At 38.5% G+C, this 14,569-nt stretch overlaps 1 protein-coding gene across 1 annotated transcript; it reads left to right on the top strand.

Annotated features, from left to right (window-relative positions):
- Window positions 1-382: 382 nt before the first annotated feature.
- nanos1 (nanos homolog 1) lies at window positions 383-4,021 on the top strand. The gene has a single exon (XM_057349934.1). The coding sequence runs from the start codon at window positions 1,445-1,447 to the stop codon at window positions 2,141-2,143; it is 699 nt and encodes a 232-aa protein (XP_057205917.1). The 5' UTR covers window positions 383-1,444; the 3' UTR covers window positions 2,144-4,021.
- The last annotated feature ends 10,548 nt before the right edge of the window (window positions 4,022-14,569 follow it).

Raw genomic sequence — 14,569 nt, 5'->3', positions numbered from 1 at the left:
TCGTGGGGTCTTGTGCGAAATACAAAAATGCAAATTAGCCTTTTGTTTACCCAGAGATGAGTTCATTTGGCGAGACGTTCATTACACGTCTTTCTGGACAGTGTGATTTTTGGATAAGGGCTTTCTGGATCCATAACAGCTCAGTTGGCCCCGATCTGAGCCAAGAGCCTGTCGAACAATGACCCCTCTGCCATCTCACAGAGTCAAGGCCCCTGCAGTAAAACAACTGAATGATCTGAACAAATGCACTGACATTTGAGATCGACCATTTAGTAGACAATCCTGAGCTTTTTATCCTGAACATTTTCCCTCTGAAAGCATGTAGCCTATTGTTTTACATCATAATAATTGCAGTGGAATACAATCAAATAAAGTATACGTGTTTATTTATACATAATATGAATATAAACCAACATGATTACAAAACAAGAAATGTGGACAATAGATCGTTGACGTCTGTGTGTCCAAACACAAAACAGTGACGTCATCCGTCAAGAACATGCGGGTAAATACAATTACGATTTAAGTTAAACATGTTTAAACAAAAACGGGTCCCTAAATGTCAGAGAAAACATGCTGCACATGACACTCGTGTTACACCAATAAAAAGGACTTCACGGTCTCTGTTGTGCAGGTGCGCGCATGGCATGTTTTCAAAGAACAAAGAGCCATGTGCGCGCACGACCCTCTGTTTCTAATGACACACGTGTAATCTGATCACGTCCAGTAATCCTCGTGAATAAACACAAACTACAGCTCAACTCCACGCACTGTCAAGAGCGCACTACCTCAAACCAAACTAGCTACTGCGACACTGTGAAATAAAGAGGGAAAGTAATAATGCGCGATCTGTGAATAGATTGCAAATGTCATTTCCATATAGGCCTACATATTGCGAGAAAACCATCGGATGTAGTTGAACGTCGAGATGGGGCGCAGCTGTTGAACAAAAACTCGCGTTACGCAACAACTGTGGCCATGCTTTTGTAAAAATAAACATATGGTCGTATTGCAATACGTTTTAGCACAATTAGTGTAGCACAAAACAAGTTAAGATTAAAAAGCAGTCTTAACGTAAGGATTCATTGACAAAGACGCTCTGTTGCGCACAAAGTAGCACTACGACAACTTGTGCCGTTTTGCTATCACAAAGCAACGCCTCGTCTCTTTCCACTGCGGTGAACAGTAATACTGGTCAGGCAGAAGAAAACATGCTGTGGCTCTGCTCCTAAGAAACTTGGTTCGAAAAAGAGCCCCGCCCTCTCTTTCTGCCTCTTCTGAAGCCTTATAACCAGATGCCCGTTCTTCAGGCGCAGATACACAAGAACGGCACTGGACTTGACCACAGTTTCGCACAGATCCTGGAGCCAAGCGAAAAATACCTGACGGATTATATCTATACGTTTGTTTGTTTTTTCAAAGTTAAACCCTTCTTGCGGAAGAAATGGATTTTTTAAATCACAACTACTTGAGTGCGCGCAACCCGTATGACTACACCTTTAATTTTTGGAATGACTATCTCGGGCTGTCCACGTTGGTCACGAAGAACAAGCACAGCGTCCCGCAGAGTCCCAACTCCATCACGGAGTCGCTGAAAGCTACCCTGGGCTTGGACGACTCCCCTCCGTGCCCGTGCGCAATCGCGGCCGGAGGTGAAGGCGAAAGCGGAGGGCACCTGGACTCTTGCTGCTGCCCTCCGCCTACCTCCATTTCCATCCTGGACCTGAAAGAGCGCTTCTCCATCCTGAGTCCCTTCCAGAACCAAAACCAGGGCACGGGGGGGCTGATGTCCTCCTCTCCGGAGCGGGAGATGGGCATCGGAGGGAGCTTCGCGGGATTTGATCTGTTCGGTGTAGAGAGGAAGATGAGAAAACCGGCAGCGCGGAATAAGCAGGAGCCCAAGATCTGCGTCTTCTGTCGGAATAACGGCGCGCCCGAGGAGGTTTACGGCTCCCACGTTCTGAAAACCCCGGACGGGAGGGTGGTGTGCCCCATCCTGCGGGCGTACACATGCCCCTTGTGCAGCGCCAACGGGGATAACGCACATACAATAAAATACTGCCCTCTCTCCAAAGACCAGCCTGGCCAGAGAGTGCTGAAAGGAGGCAGAGCTGTGGGTGGTAAGCGAGTGAAAATCTTCTAGAAAAAGACTGCTGCGTAACTATAGACTTACATTTATTGCACTGAACATTTCTTTCCAATGACTGTTCTGATTGCGGCTTTCCGAGTCTAAACTAGGCTACAGGATTTATTAAACAAATAAGATATCAATGTTTTTGTCAAGAATACGAAAAAAAATCTCTTATATTTTTATAGATACTTTATTTCCATAGTTTTATTGCATACTTTATTCATAAAAAAGCTATTTTTCCTTTTCACACATAGGTTTAGATGTTTATTCGTTGAGAAGTCACGATTCATAGTCACGTTTTTATTGAAATAATCAAACAATAATGTTATTTTTGTTTAAAATGGGAGACATGAATGTTAGCAAATATATATATATATATATATATACACTAGAGGAGTTGCTCTTCTGTCAAACTCGAGTATTTTCTTTACTGTAAGCCAAGCTTGCACCTCATTTTTGTCTTTTAAACCAAAGTTTATTTTTTGCCATTAATCGGTTTTAAGAATGTTCCACACGTCTTCATTTACTCGACAGGCCTTTGAAGTGAAGTTTAGCCCTATTCCGTTCTTCCCTCAGAGCCCACTCCATAATTTCCTTCCCTCCGGCCTCTGACATTTAATACGCGCATGCACGGACGCGCAAGAGCAACACAATAGAGTCTCTGTTGCTCGTTCATGTTCTCCGCATAACTTTACAATCAGCCAAATTATTTCAGACCCTACCGACAGAGCAAGACTAGGTGACATTTTACATTACAATGTCCCTGTTACACGCATTACATGTAAATAAAACGAATAACCATATATAGTCACACTAACAAAGTGAAGCAGCTCCAAAAAGAAACGAAACAGGCCTATTAAAGGACATTAGTATTCAACACACTGTAACATGAACAATCTAATACAACGTGTGGCCACATGTGCCCAGATATCGTTTTAAATGACTCTATGAGGTGCCCTTTCAATGTTTACACCCCGAGTAGGGGAACACACACTGGAGAGAAAGAAATCCTATGGGTGCCTCTGCTCAACAAAGTTCACCTTTCTCCAAAACATCCCGGGCGGGGAAGGAAAAGGTTCATGAAAAACAAACAGTTTGACCATTTTTAAGGGTGAAATAAAGCACGGTTGAATGTTCTTAATAAAAAAAAGCTTTTTTGTAAAAACAATGTATTTGCCCCGTTTTGCATTACCTACAATAAAAAAATCCCAAAAAGAAAACAAAATAAGGATGCAACCATATCGTGAATGTACAATTGACACTTGCAGGACTGCACATTTCTGACAGTTACGTATGTTTACCAAAGGAATTCAATTTTAATGAAGTGAGGAAAATAAATTTGCTGTATTGTAAATACGTACCGAAAAATGGAAAAGCATTAAGTGATGTCTATTCAGTATTTTACTGTTAAAAAGTGACTTCAGAGGGATCTACCTCACCAGGATTTTGTACTCACATGTAAAATGTCAACAGCCGTTTATTAATATAGTGTACCATTTATAACAAGGGTTTATAATAGTATTTTTGATCTTTGTATAACATAATTGTATTTTTTTTCATTGCATTCTACAGATGAAAAGTGAAATTCCAATAAGCTCGAAGCGTTGTTTGCTAATAGGCTGTACATAATATGAATAAATGACAATATCATACATTTTATGTTGCTGTTCGATGTTACGCTCGTGGGTGGTGTGAGAGAGCGACTGAGAATTAAATGTTGCCGACGATTTGCCACGTTTGTAATTAAAAGAATAAAAATGAAACACTGTTGAATTTTCTTATTTATATTTTGTCACAATTTCCCTGTATGCTGCTGTGCAGAAATTAAAGAGATGAATTCACTAGAGAAATAAACAGCGTGTGAAATGGTTAATGGTGCATTCATGTTGTCCTCTGTGGATTGTTTTCAGTCTTTGTGAATCCCACCCCATCACCAGTAAAGACCTCTCTTCACCTTTGCACTTCTGTTCTTGATAAATATACTTGATGAAACCCAGAAGCAGAGAGAAGATCAACAAAAGCACCGTGATCATTTGTTTTGAAGAGCGCGAAATCACAATTGCACTTTTAGTCAATATGCATAAGCTTTGATCCATATGCCAGTGTACTCCTACCTGTGACTAAATTAACTGTTAGCAAATACACAGATTTACAATTTACAGGCTTTCTCTTCTTAGCAGACAGACCGAAAACACCAATGACTCATCTTGCACTCAGGGGTATATCCAAATTGTTGTTCAATCACATTCTCTCCCCCAATATACGCCTGCATCTCTACCTGCTGCCACGCTCAGGATGTGTCCAGTTTTATTGCAAACTGAAGACTAATGGCTTTTGTGTTGGGTTGTTAAAGAGACAAGGCCTTCAATGTGTCCTGCCCCAACTTTCAATAGAAATTACATCAAGCACTAAAATAATCTCTGTGTGTCTGTCTGGTGTATGCTGAGGGTCTGCTAATGCTGAGTTTTGGTAAATAAAACTTTGACACCACCCATGACAGTGACGTCATCGCACAACCTCTGATGAGCGCCTGCGAGACGGCAGAGGGCGATCTGTGCGGCCTTCTCTCTCTCTCTCTCTCTCTCTCTCTCTCTCTGTCTTCTCTTATATCAACAAGCCCATCCACATCTGCCTTTCCATCCCCTCTCTCTCCCATCTCAAACAGACCCACAGCTGAAACACTTCATTAAAAATGCATAAATACAAAGTGCAATAGGGATTTATATTACAACAGACAGTTGCAGAAAAGCTCTCTCTCTCTCACACACACACACACACACTTATGGATAACAGCTTTTATTCCCGTTACTGCGGCCCATTTTCAATGCAGGAGATTTTCATAATTAAGTTAGTTCCACCATTTATATACCGAGAGTCTCGTATGATATTATCTAGAACAATAGGGACGGAAAGATGCTTTTATTACCACACAGTGATGCTCGCCTCTGATTTCTTTCCTATACAGTCAAGTAATGTGTGCGCCTGTATTCATAAAATCAAATCTAAAAATGTATGAAAGTCATTGCATCAGATAAGGAAATCAAACCAAGGGTCGTTTATTTCATGCATGTGCAGACTTTTAAGACTATTAACCAATACATTATTAAAAACAGTTGAAAATGAAGACAAGCATTATTTCGACCGACTGGTTTAACATAACTGCAAAAAGCACAATTGGTTTACTATTTTGCAATGATATCCATGCATTTCTTGCGGCACAATGGTTTTAAAGCCGGTCTAACTCTGGGATTAGTATTTCAGAGCAGGCAGAGAAACATGTTAAGCGGTCGAACAGATGGGACAATCGACCACAGCAATGAACTCTCAACTTATTACTTAAAAAAACAGGTCACATTCACAATAAGCAGCTTTGAAGAAGCGAGGTGAACTTCACAAAAGACCGGTCTTGACAGAACCTCCTGACCTGCGTGAAGTTCAAGCGGTCGTACACGGTAATCAGACGTGTGACCTCTGAGCCCACCGGGTCTGTCTGCATGGCATCCGGATCTTGGAATTGGCCGTGGGCCAGCCTGATCCATCCTGCCCCAGACTGCACTGCAATCTCCCATCAGCCCCATAAAACGGAAACTTCCAGGGCTTTCTACAGAATGAAAACACATGCTGGGGTCACGTGATCGCGCACGTGCTTCTCTGAAGTTTACTGAATGGTATCGTGCCAGCGGTCGCATATGTGGCTGCAAGGTTTGGGGTTTGAGTCCAAGAATTTGTTGGGTGGGCGAGCTTGGTTTTAAAGCATACATCGAGCTGGTTTGAAGCGCATAAGGGTTAACAAGACTTACTCTACATTCCTGTGAGATGAAAGCACAGAGCTGTCATAGCCCATTCCAACGGCCACTGAGTTGACATGTTTTTCTATACGGTATAACACAATAACAGGAATTCTTCTCCAGGAGAAAAGGTCTCCGAGTCTGTAAGTTGGAACTGTGTCTTGAACTCTAATGAGTTTTCTTCTCAGTGGCTGAAAATGATTTCCCATGAGTCTTTGTTTCACTGTGCGGTCGCAACTAAACAACAAATGAGTTGACCCTTGAGCCACTGTGCTAAACTATCAAGTGTCTATTGTGAGAAACATTTCTTCTCCAATCTGTCTTAATCTTCATTTGTTGCGTTCCTTTTTCCTAAAAGGTTGTTCTTTGGAGACTTCAAGATTTGTAGTTACTTTTAGACAATAAGCTCTAATGATATATAATGTGTCTCTGTATTACTTCTATATTTTTAACGATTATTTGTGTAACTGTATTATTTTACTTCTATATTTTTATTCATATAGTTCATTGTCTGATATAACAAATGTAAACAGACTAAATACATAGCATAGTCAAATTTAAATGTATAATTTAAGGCTAAAATACACTACAAGACTTTTGCTCAGATTGTCAGTCTGGACTTGTTGCAGAAAGTCTGTGCCAGTCTTCAGATTTGATCAGTTAGTGTGTTTCTATCTGAAATCTGATGTCTAGTTTTTAAAAAATCTGTTCAGATTTTAAAAGTCTTGTAGTGTATTCCAGCCATTATACATAATTTTATTACAATTCTAATAGATATAATTCGGCTTTTTGAAATACTTCATTGTGATTGGTCAGTCAGTTCTCTGAGTTTTGTTAATAGGGTTGGGTATCGTTTGACTTTTATCAGTTCCAATTCCAATTCCGCTTATCGATTGCCAGTTTCGATTCCAAGTTGTAAAAAGATATCAACTTGTATGGTAATGTAGCCTGCTTATTGGTTTGCAAACAAAAGTACCATTTTGTAATGTATGTAAAAATATGATTCATTTTCATAATGGCTTTTATTGAGAAACAAGTTAACACATGAGATTTCTCAAAATGTGCACACAGGAATTGAAATTGTAATTTTATATCAAACAACCGATTCATAACCTTCCGATTCCATAGATTCCTATTCGTTATCTTCGATAACAACCACTAAATCTGATAACCCCACTCATCCAGGTATTGCGAGTCATCTTGATCGATACCACATACATGAAGACATGAGTAAAGAGACACTGGAGTGATACATTAATCAAGAATTTGTTACAAATAAGCTAATAAAATATTTAAAATCAATATATTGTGTCCAATTATTAAATTACGGTTGTTATGTAAGGGATAATGTACAGGCAGCCGGTTGTTATCGCAGAAATAAGCCCCGACAGTGTGATCAGGACCCGACGCGAAGCGGACATGTATGTTATTAAAAGACATATTTATATTTAAAAAAGTCATGACATGGCTAAAATTAATAATATCGTTTGTTTTAGATGTAATGCAATGTGTATACACTATTTAAGGCTAAAAAACGCTGTATTTTCCACATAACGTTTGTATCTCCTCTTTGCTCCACCTCTCTGAACCTCGCATATTTTTTACAAAGCTCATGGCTCTGAAAAGCGAGGTGTGCTATGATTGGCCAGTTAACCAGTGCGTAGTGATTGGTGGAATACTGCAAGCATGTGAGGGAAATGTAACGCCTCTTACCATATTTGGAACATCAGGTTCCTCTTCAATTGTACTGACAGGTACGTCCACCTTACTTGCGTATACATTTGGGTGGTCTTAGTCAAATCATACCATGAACTGACGTAGATTTGTGGGGGTGTGGTTACACGAGGCGTTTCAGGCAGCTCTGGGTGAGCATTTGCTTTTAGATAGAGTGCATCTTTTGTTCTGACACTTTTGCATTTTTGCATTGTTACGTGTCTAATACATGCACAGGCAACTTATAACACAGACACAGAAAAACACGTGTTCGCGCCATATGACCCCTTTAAATTGTCCGAAAAACCTGTCAAAATGATTTGCTGCATCTGGGTTACCGTGTGTTATTAGTTTTGAGTGGTTGTTATCTGGGAATAACGAACCTGCAAATGTCGCGACTGACCAATCAGAATCAAGCATTCCAACGAGCCGTGTAATAAAGTAAAATAAACCTCTTCAGACTGATTCAGGATCCTGATCACCATGTCGGGATTTATTTTGCTATAAAAACCGGATGAATATATGCTATCTGGATCCCTTACGTATAATATAATGCAGGTATAATATAGTATAATATAATATAATATACAATAATATAATATAGTATAATTCTTTAACATCCACAATATCTACATGTAAATGTATTCTGATAATAATTATCTAATTTATCTAACAAGCCCTGTCTGCTCTGTCTTTTTAGTACAATACCTGTCTGTTGTGCTATGCTAGTCCTGCAGGGGGCGTGCTGAGTATCTCAAAATATTACTTGTCTTTGTGCAGCAGGTCACACTGGCAACTGAAACAAGCCTGTGCTCTTCAAGCCTGCTCTGCAAACACAATGCCCAGAGGACATCTAGAAAATCAAAAAAAGGTTTTAGAGAAAGTGGTTTGGTTACTCTGAATTGAATGTCGAAAGGGGGTTGCTATGCTGTGGCTAAGGTTCTCTAAGTTGCTAAGGCATTTCTAAGAGGTTGTTTATTGGACCGAGCCAAACAGCCATCCCCCCCAAACACTACAGTCTCTGTCTATGCTGTTTTCATTGAGTTTGAAAATAAATCTTAAGTCTGGGAAATAATAGCACACCTCTCAAACAAACAACACAATGTGAGCGATCATTCAAGACTGTGGCACAAATATTGCGGAAAGAGTTATACGCTCAATTGAGGATTAAAAATAAGTAAAAAGCTAAGCTGCTAAAAGTACAAATGTCTCTATCTCTTGCTCTCTCTCTCTCTCTCGCTCTCTCTCTCTCTGCTAATAAAGAACTATATTTTTGGTTTCCTTCTCTTTGTGGTTAGATGCTAAATGGAAGTTGAGGCTCTTTTGCTTGCCAGTAATTTTTTTCGGGAATGTTCCCACTCAAGTGAATAAGAGCTGGATGCCATGTGGTTGTGGTTTGGGCTCTGGTTGATCTCTGAGCATTGGATGCAGGATGGAGGAAATTACAGCAGCTTCCTGCAACATGGTGCTTTCAAAGCCACCAGGTACACACACACATTTTCACCGTAGTTTAAACGAAGCCTTCATGTGCGACACAAAACCACACATACGCATCAAGCATAACTGAAAAGAACAGCCTCAAAGTAAACACGTAAGTACACATCCACATAATTGTAATGTGCAGCTTCCATGCAGACAAAAACATGTTTTTACTGTGTGTTCAGTGAAGTCAACACACAACGAGACTTTATAAGCTATAGTGAAGACAGACGCAATGGATTTCCTAACAACACAATGTTATGTACTGTCCCTCACCTCAAACATAACCCTCACCCAACTTGTTGACATTATTACATTTCAGGCAAACCACTTTATCATGTTTACCCTACATCAGTTTTTAACACATTTTTCTGTATCTGAGAGGATGCTTGGGTGCACTTATTGGAATGAATACACTTGACAAAGCCATTTACAATTAAAAAGCTGTCATGTTAATTAGCAAGTACATACCAGAGACAGATAGCTAACAATACACAGGGCTTAATAAGTCAGACATATGTCAAGAAAACCATTCCAACATATAATTTAACTAAATTATTTCACTAAATAATATGTATCTATGTGCCAGTTTAGATGCTACAATAGAATGGATTTTCATCTATAATTGACAGTAGTTTTATACTGCTACACGTTATAAAGACGACTTTCCATCTCACGTCATGCAGTGGTGGATCACAGGTTTAAGAAGCTGTTTTTATGAATCTCTTCTGCCCTCTCGTGGTAACAAATAAGCAGTGAACGACTGCTGAACAATAACACATGCTTATCTACTTATCATAAACGATATTAACTCGATGCAAGATTGCATTGTGAATTACATTATTTTAAAAATTATCTTAACATAATATTCTTGTTACACATTCTGTGTTTGTATTGTTTACAATTTAAAATACGAATAGACACTGCATTTATATAATACAGGACATTAAGTGGAATTCAAAAAGTCAGATACAGCATATAAAATGTTTTAAAATCTGATTTACAGGTAGCAAAAGGGATTTGGGATTTTGAAAATCTCAAAACAAAGAAGTTAAAATATATAATTAAAAAAGTAACAATTAACAGATAAAAAAACCAATGTACACATCTCAAACACACGCATGCAAGCCATCTCAATTAACAAGTAAAACGATTCAATTTTTTAATAACGATTAACAATGCAAAACATTGCAGCTGCATCTTATGTACAGCCACTAGATGTCGTTGTTGCGCAATTCTTAGTTGTAGGCCTGAATGACTCACGTCATATTTAGACTGAAGCGGGTTTTCTCAAATTTAACTGAGGTGCAATTCAACAGCAATTCATGTCATTAATAAATGATGAATTTATATCATTCAACCATCCCTTACGATGTCTTTTTCTCGTCAAAACAGGTAAAAATAACAATTATCTTGACTGAGGTAAACAACAAAGGAAATACGTCGATAGATGTTTCTACACAGCTATCTACGTTATGTTTAACGTAGTCTATAACGTTACATGTTTCGCTACACAAGAGGGTAAACAAAGTGAGAAATTCGATTATGCTTCTTGATATAGTCATATTTAATGAGATACATGTTTGTTAAACGCAACGACTCGTCATTCCTGTAAAACATTGCTTTATATTATCATGTATTGATATTTTGTTTCTTTCTGTTGTCAACATCGTCATAGTTCATGTTCAGGGTCAAGCCGGGGTCATTGTTAGGGCTTACACTTCCCTGTCAAATTAGGATGACACTCTTCTGATGTACAGTACAGTAGCTACTCCTTTTGTAATAATCTCCAAGCGTCTGTGCGTATGTTGGCCTGTGGAGGGTGGATATTTAGAGGGGCGTGTCTAATCAGTTTGTTTGACGTTCCAGATCAAGAAGGGTTTACGTAACGTCACTCACATACGTTTTTCCCTTTCACTAGGGCGTACTCTCTCTTTATTTTTATGTTTTATTATTATTTTTTCAACCCCTCACTGTGAGACTACAGTCCCATCATACTATATTAATATAGCACATACTGCACAATATTTTACAGGCTAGTTAGGACATCATGTGACATATCTTCAGAGGTGGGTAGTAACGCGCTACATTTACTTCGTTACATTTACTTGAGTAACATTTGGGAAAATATGTACTTTGTAAGTAAAATTAAAAGTGTGTACTTTTACTCTTACTTGAGTAAATTTCTAATAGAAAATATGTACTTTTACTTCGTTACATAACTTACATTGCGTGACGTTCCTTCGTTCCTTCATTTTAAAATATGCTTTTTAAAACGCGTTGTTTATTTCAAGGTTGTCGTCTCTTTTTACGGCCATTCCCGAGTGATCGATTCTTTTGAGTCGATTCTTTTGAAAGCATTAGTTGAACAATAGGCAAAACCATTTGAATGGGCTAATGAATCAGTTCAAATGATTTGTTCAGTTCGCAGCACGATCTGAATCATCCGAAGCAGGATTACTCACTCCTCGCAGCGCGAAACTTAAGAACACGCAGAACACAAAGAGCGTTGGATGAAGTGGATATTAATCTATATCTATACAATCAAAACTGCAAATGTGTCATATTGTTTGCCAGCAATGATAAATGCCCGCCATATGCGCGCACCCGCGCGACCTGTTCGTCAGACACAGCAACATGCGCGTTACCTGTCAGACACAGAGACGTGGGCTTGCAGAAATATACATTTGAAGAACAGAAGGAAGAAAACTTGTTGATGGGCGTGTGGTTCACTGTTTACTGTTTGTTTACAAGTAAGAGCGTTTCACAACACACACGTGACACAACACGAGAAAACACGAGCTTTGTTCAAAAATGTGTATTTCATTTAAGAGAGCACTGCAGATGTTCTAGATCATCTTAGGAAATGCTCTGAGTTTAGTTCATGCTTTAGTTTGACATGGTCTATTATTCTAAATAAGTTGTGTAAACTACATTGACATCAGGACTAGATGAAATTTACAGAAATGCTTGTCTCTTCTGTGTTTGTCTATTCTTTAGTCTCTCTAGTATATTGCAAAGATATCTGCTTATGATAATTAAAAATATTGATTAAAATGTAATATTAAAATATTGGCGTTAATATTAATTTATGTAGTAGACCTATATAATCAGATACAAAGTAACTAAGTAACTAGCTACTTGAGTAGTTTTTTCATTGCATACTTTTTTACTTTTACTCAAGTAATTTTTAAAATAGTGACTTTTACTTTTACTTGAGTAACAATTTCTCTAGTTACTTGTACTTTTACTTGAGTAAAGATTTTGGCTACTCTACCCACCTCTGCATATCTTGTACTAAACAACACTCTTAAATCAAACAGGTTATTTCACAAAATAAGAAGACTTGCGTAGCTAGTCAACGCGTTTCTATCTGGATTGTGGGATGTACGGCGATGTCAGCGCGGGGAAAGAAACAAGCAGCTCAGACGTGTTGTGAGTGTCAATGGGAACTTGGGAAGGTTTTTTGTGGAAACAGGTTAAATCAGGGGTCTTCAACCGGGGGTCCGCTAATTACTGTTTACTCACAGGCAACCTTTCGTTAAAAATGTAAAGCATGGGTACATAAATATTACAACCACGTTCTCTTTATGCTGCGCACGTGCGCGGCCGCGCGGTCTTATTGAAGCTCCTGCGCATTGCAATTTTAACCTGCGTGCGTGCCGTGGAGTCAAAAACATCCATTCAGGCAGCGGAAGCAAGCAATGGAAGAAACGTTACATCTGCATCATAAAAACCGGTAGGGTTAGAATCAGTGCATTCTCTGTCTCCCTTCCGATAAAAGTACGCATGAAAGGAGTTGCGTGCAAATAAAGTGCATTCTCGTATGTTTCTAAACTTCTGTTCTAATTTGTTAAAGCTGTAAAGCGCTAATTTGACAGCCAAATGACACCACGCCGCTTCTGCATTGTAAACTCTGACAGGGTTATTGTGGTTTTGTTGTATTGGAAGTCTGAGCGATAATCAAGGCTTTGAGGGGATAACGTTCTTGTAACGTTCTTGTAATATACCACTTTTTTGAGAAGTAATTATGTGTTTACCCACGTAAATCGTCACTGAAGATCTATAAGATGTGCTTTGGTTGTCTATTTGCAGGGCGAGTGCTGTGTTAAGTTAATATGTGCAAGGTGTTACGTGCCTTAAAAGTTTTTTTCAGCGACATTGGATTTTCTTTATGTTCAAGTCTTGCATTGGTGTAAATCATGACTTGAACCATGCTTATACACAGTGACAATAGCATGTATTTGATCCAAATTCGAGAATCGCGAGCGTTCTTGGTCTGTGTTAACAGTAGATGGCGCAATCATCATTTTGGGCTGTGAGAAATACATGAACTAAATCTTTTCCTGTTTCACAGACACGGCTTAGCTTAAGCCAGGACTATGCCTTGGTTGAATTAAGATATTTACGTCGCGTTTATAAAAATGCCCTAGAAGAATACATTAATGGTGAGCATCTTGCGACAAAACAATGGCACTGATATTTTAAGATATATCTGGGCAAGTTACACTCAGTTTAGACAGGTCAAACATTCATTTTAGTCTGGGACTCGCCTTAAGACTTGTCAGTGAAACCTGGCCTTAGTATTTTACTTTAGTCTGCTTCTATTTTACTTCTGTTTTATGTGATTCCATTTCTTACATACTGCACATGTGCAATTCTATTTTTTTTACTGAGGTATACAGTTATTTGTATTACTGAGCAGAACCCATAACAATTGCCCAATATTTGACTTGTGGTAAAAATTTAGTAACTATATTGACACTGTTTATTTTGTGTAGCTAGAGTAAATTGAATTTTGGTTCCCTACCAGACCCTGTCACATTTGGTTTGCTCACTGGGGATCTACAGCCATAAATATTAAGTTATTTTGTTTCCTTTACATAATGGACATTAAATGTGTACATGGGTAGTTGACATATAAACCGTATATATGTCCTATGGTGTGATAGCAAAAAATGAAAAAAACAAAACTAACAATATATTTTCAACAGTTTGTTTCCTAAATTGTATATCACCCTATAGGACACATGTACAGTAGCCTATATTTGTCAACTGCCCACATATGTTAGGCTGTCACGATCATTAAATAATCGTCTCATCGCAATTGTTTGACCTCATCGCGATTGTTTTCGATCATCGCATGTATTGCACATCTCTAGAAGACACAAGGGGGAGCTGTAGTGCCTGCATATTGCATATTTTACTGTATATATTGTAACTAAAGTATGGTAATACTGGTCAAATGTATAACCACAACAAAAAGAAATTAAGCATATACCATAAAAAATAACTTGCAGTACAATTTAATATTATTTAAGATAATCTCAGTGTGAAAACCAGCCTACCAAAATTTCATTAACATAAGTAAAATTTTGTTGTAATCTTGCTAGCATTTTAATGGTGGCTTCAATTCACCCCTGTTCAATTTACTCAATTTACAAGTATTTGGCTGTTA

This window comes from Triplophysa rosa, linkage group LG13 (assembly GCF_024868665.1).
Source record: "Triplophysa rosa linkage group LG13, Trosa_1v2, whole genome shotgun sequence".
NCBI lineage: Eukaryota > Metazoa > Chordata > Actinopteri > Cypriniformes > Nemacheilidae > Triplophysa > Triplophysa rosa.
This window is presented reverse-complemented; position numbering and strand designations above follow the sequence as displayed.

Coding starts and splice junctions, on each gene's coding strand:
- nanos1 (XM_057349934.1), top strand. CDS start 1,445: ATGGATTTTTTAAATCACAACTACTTGAGTGCGCGCAACCCGTATGAC.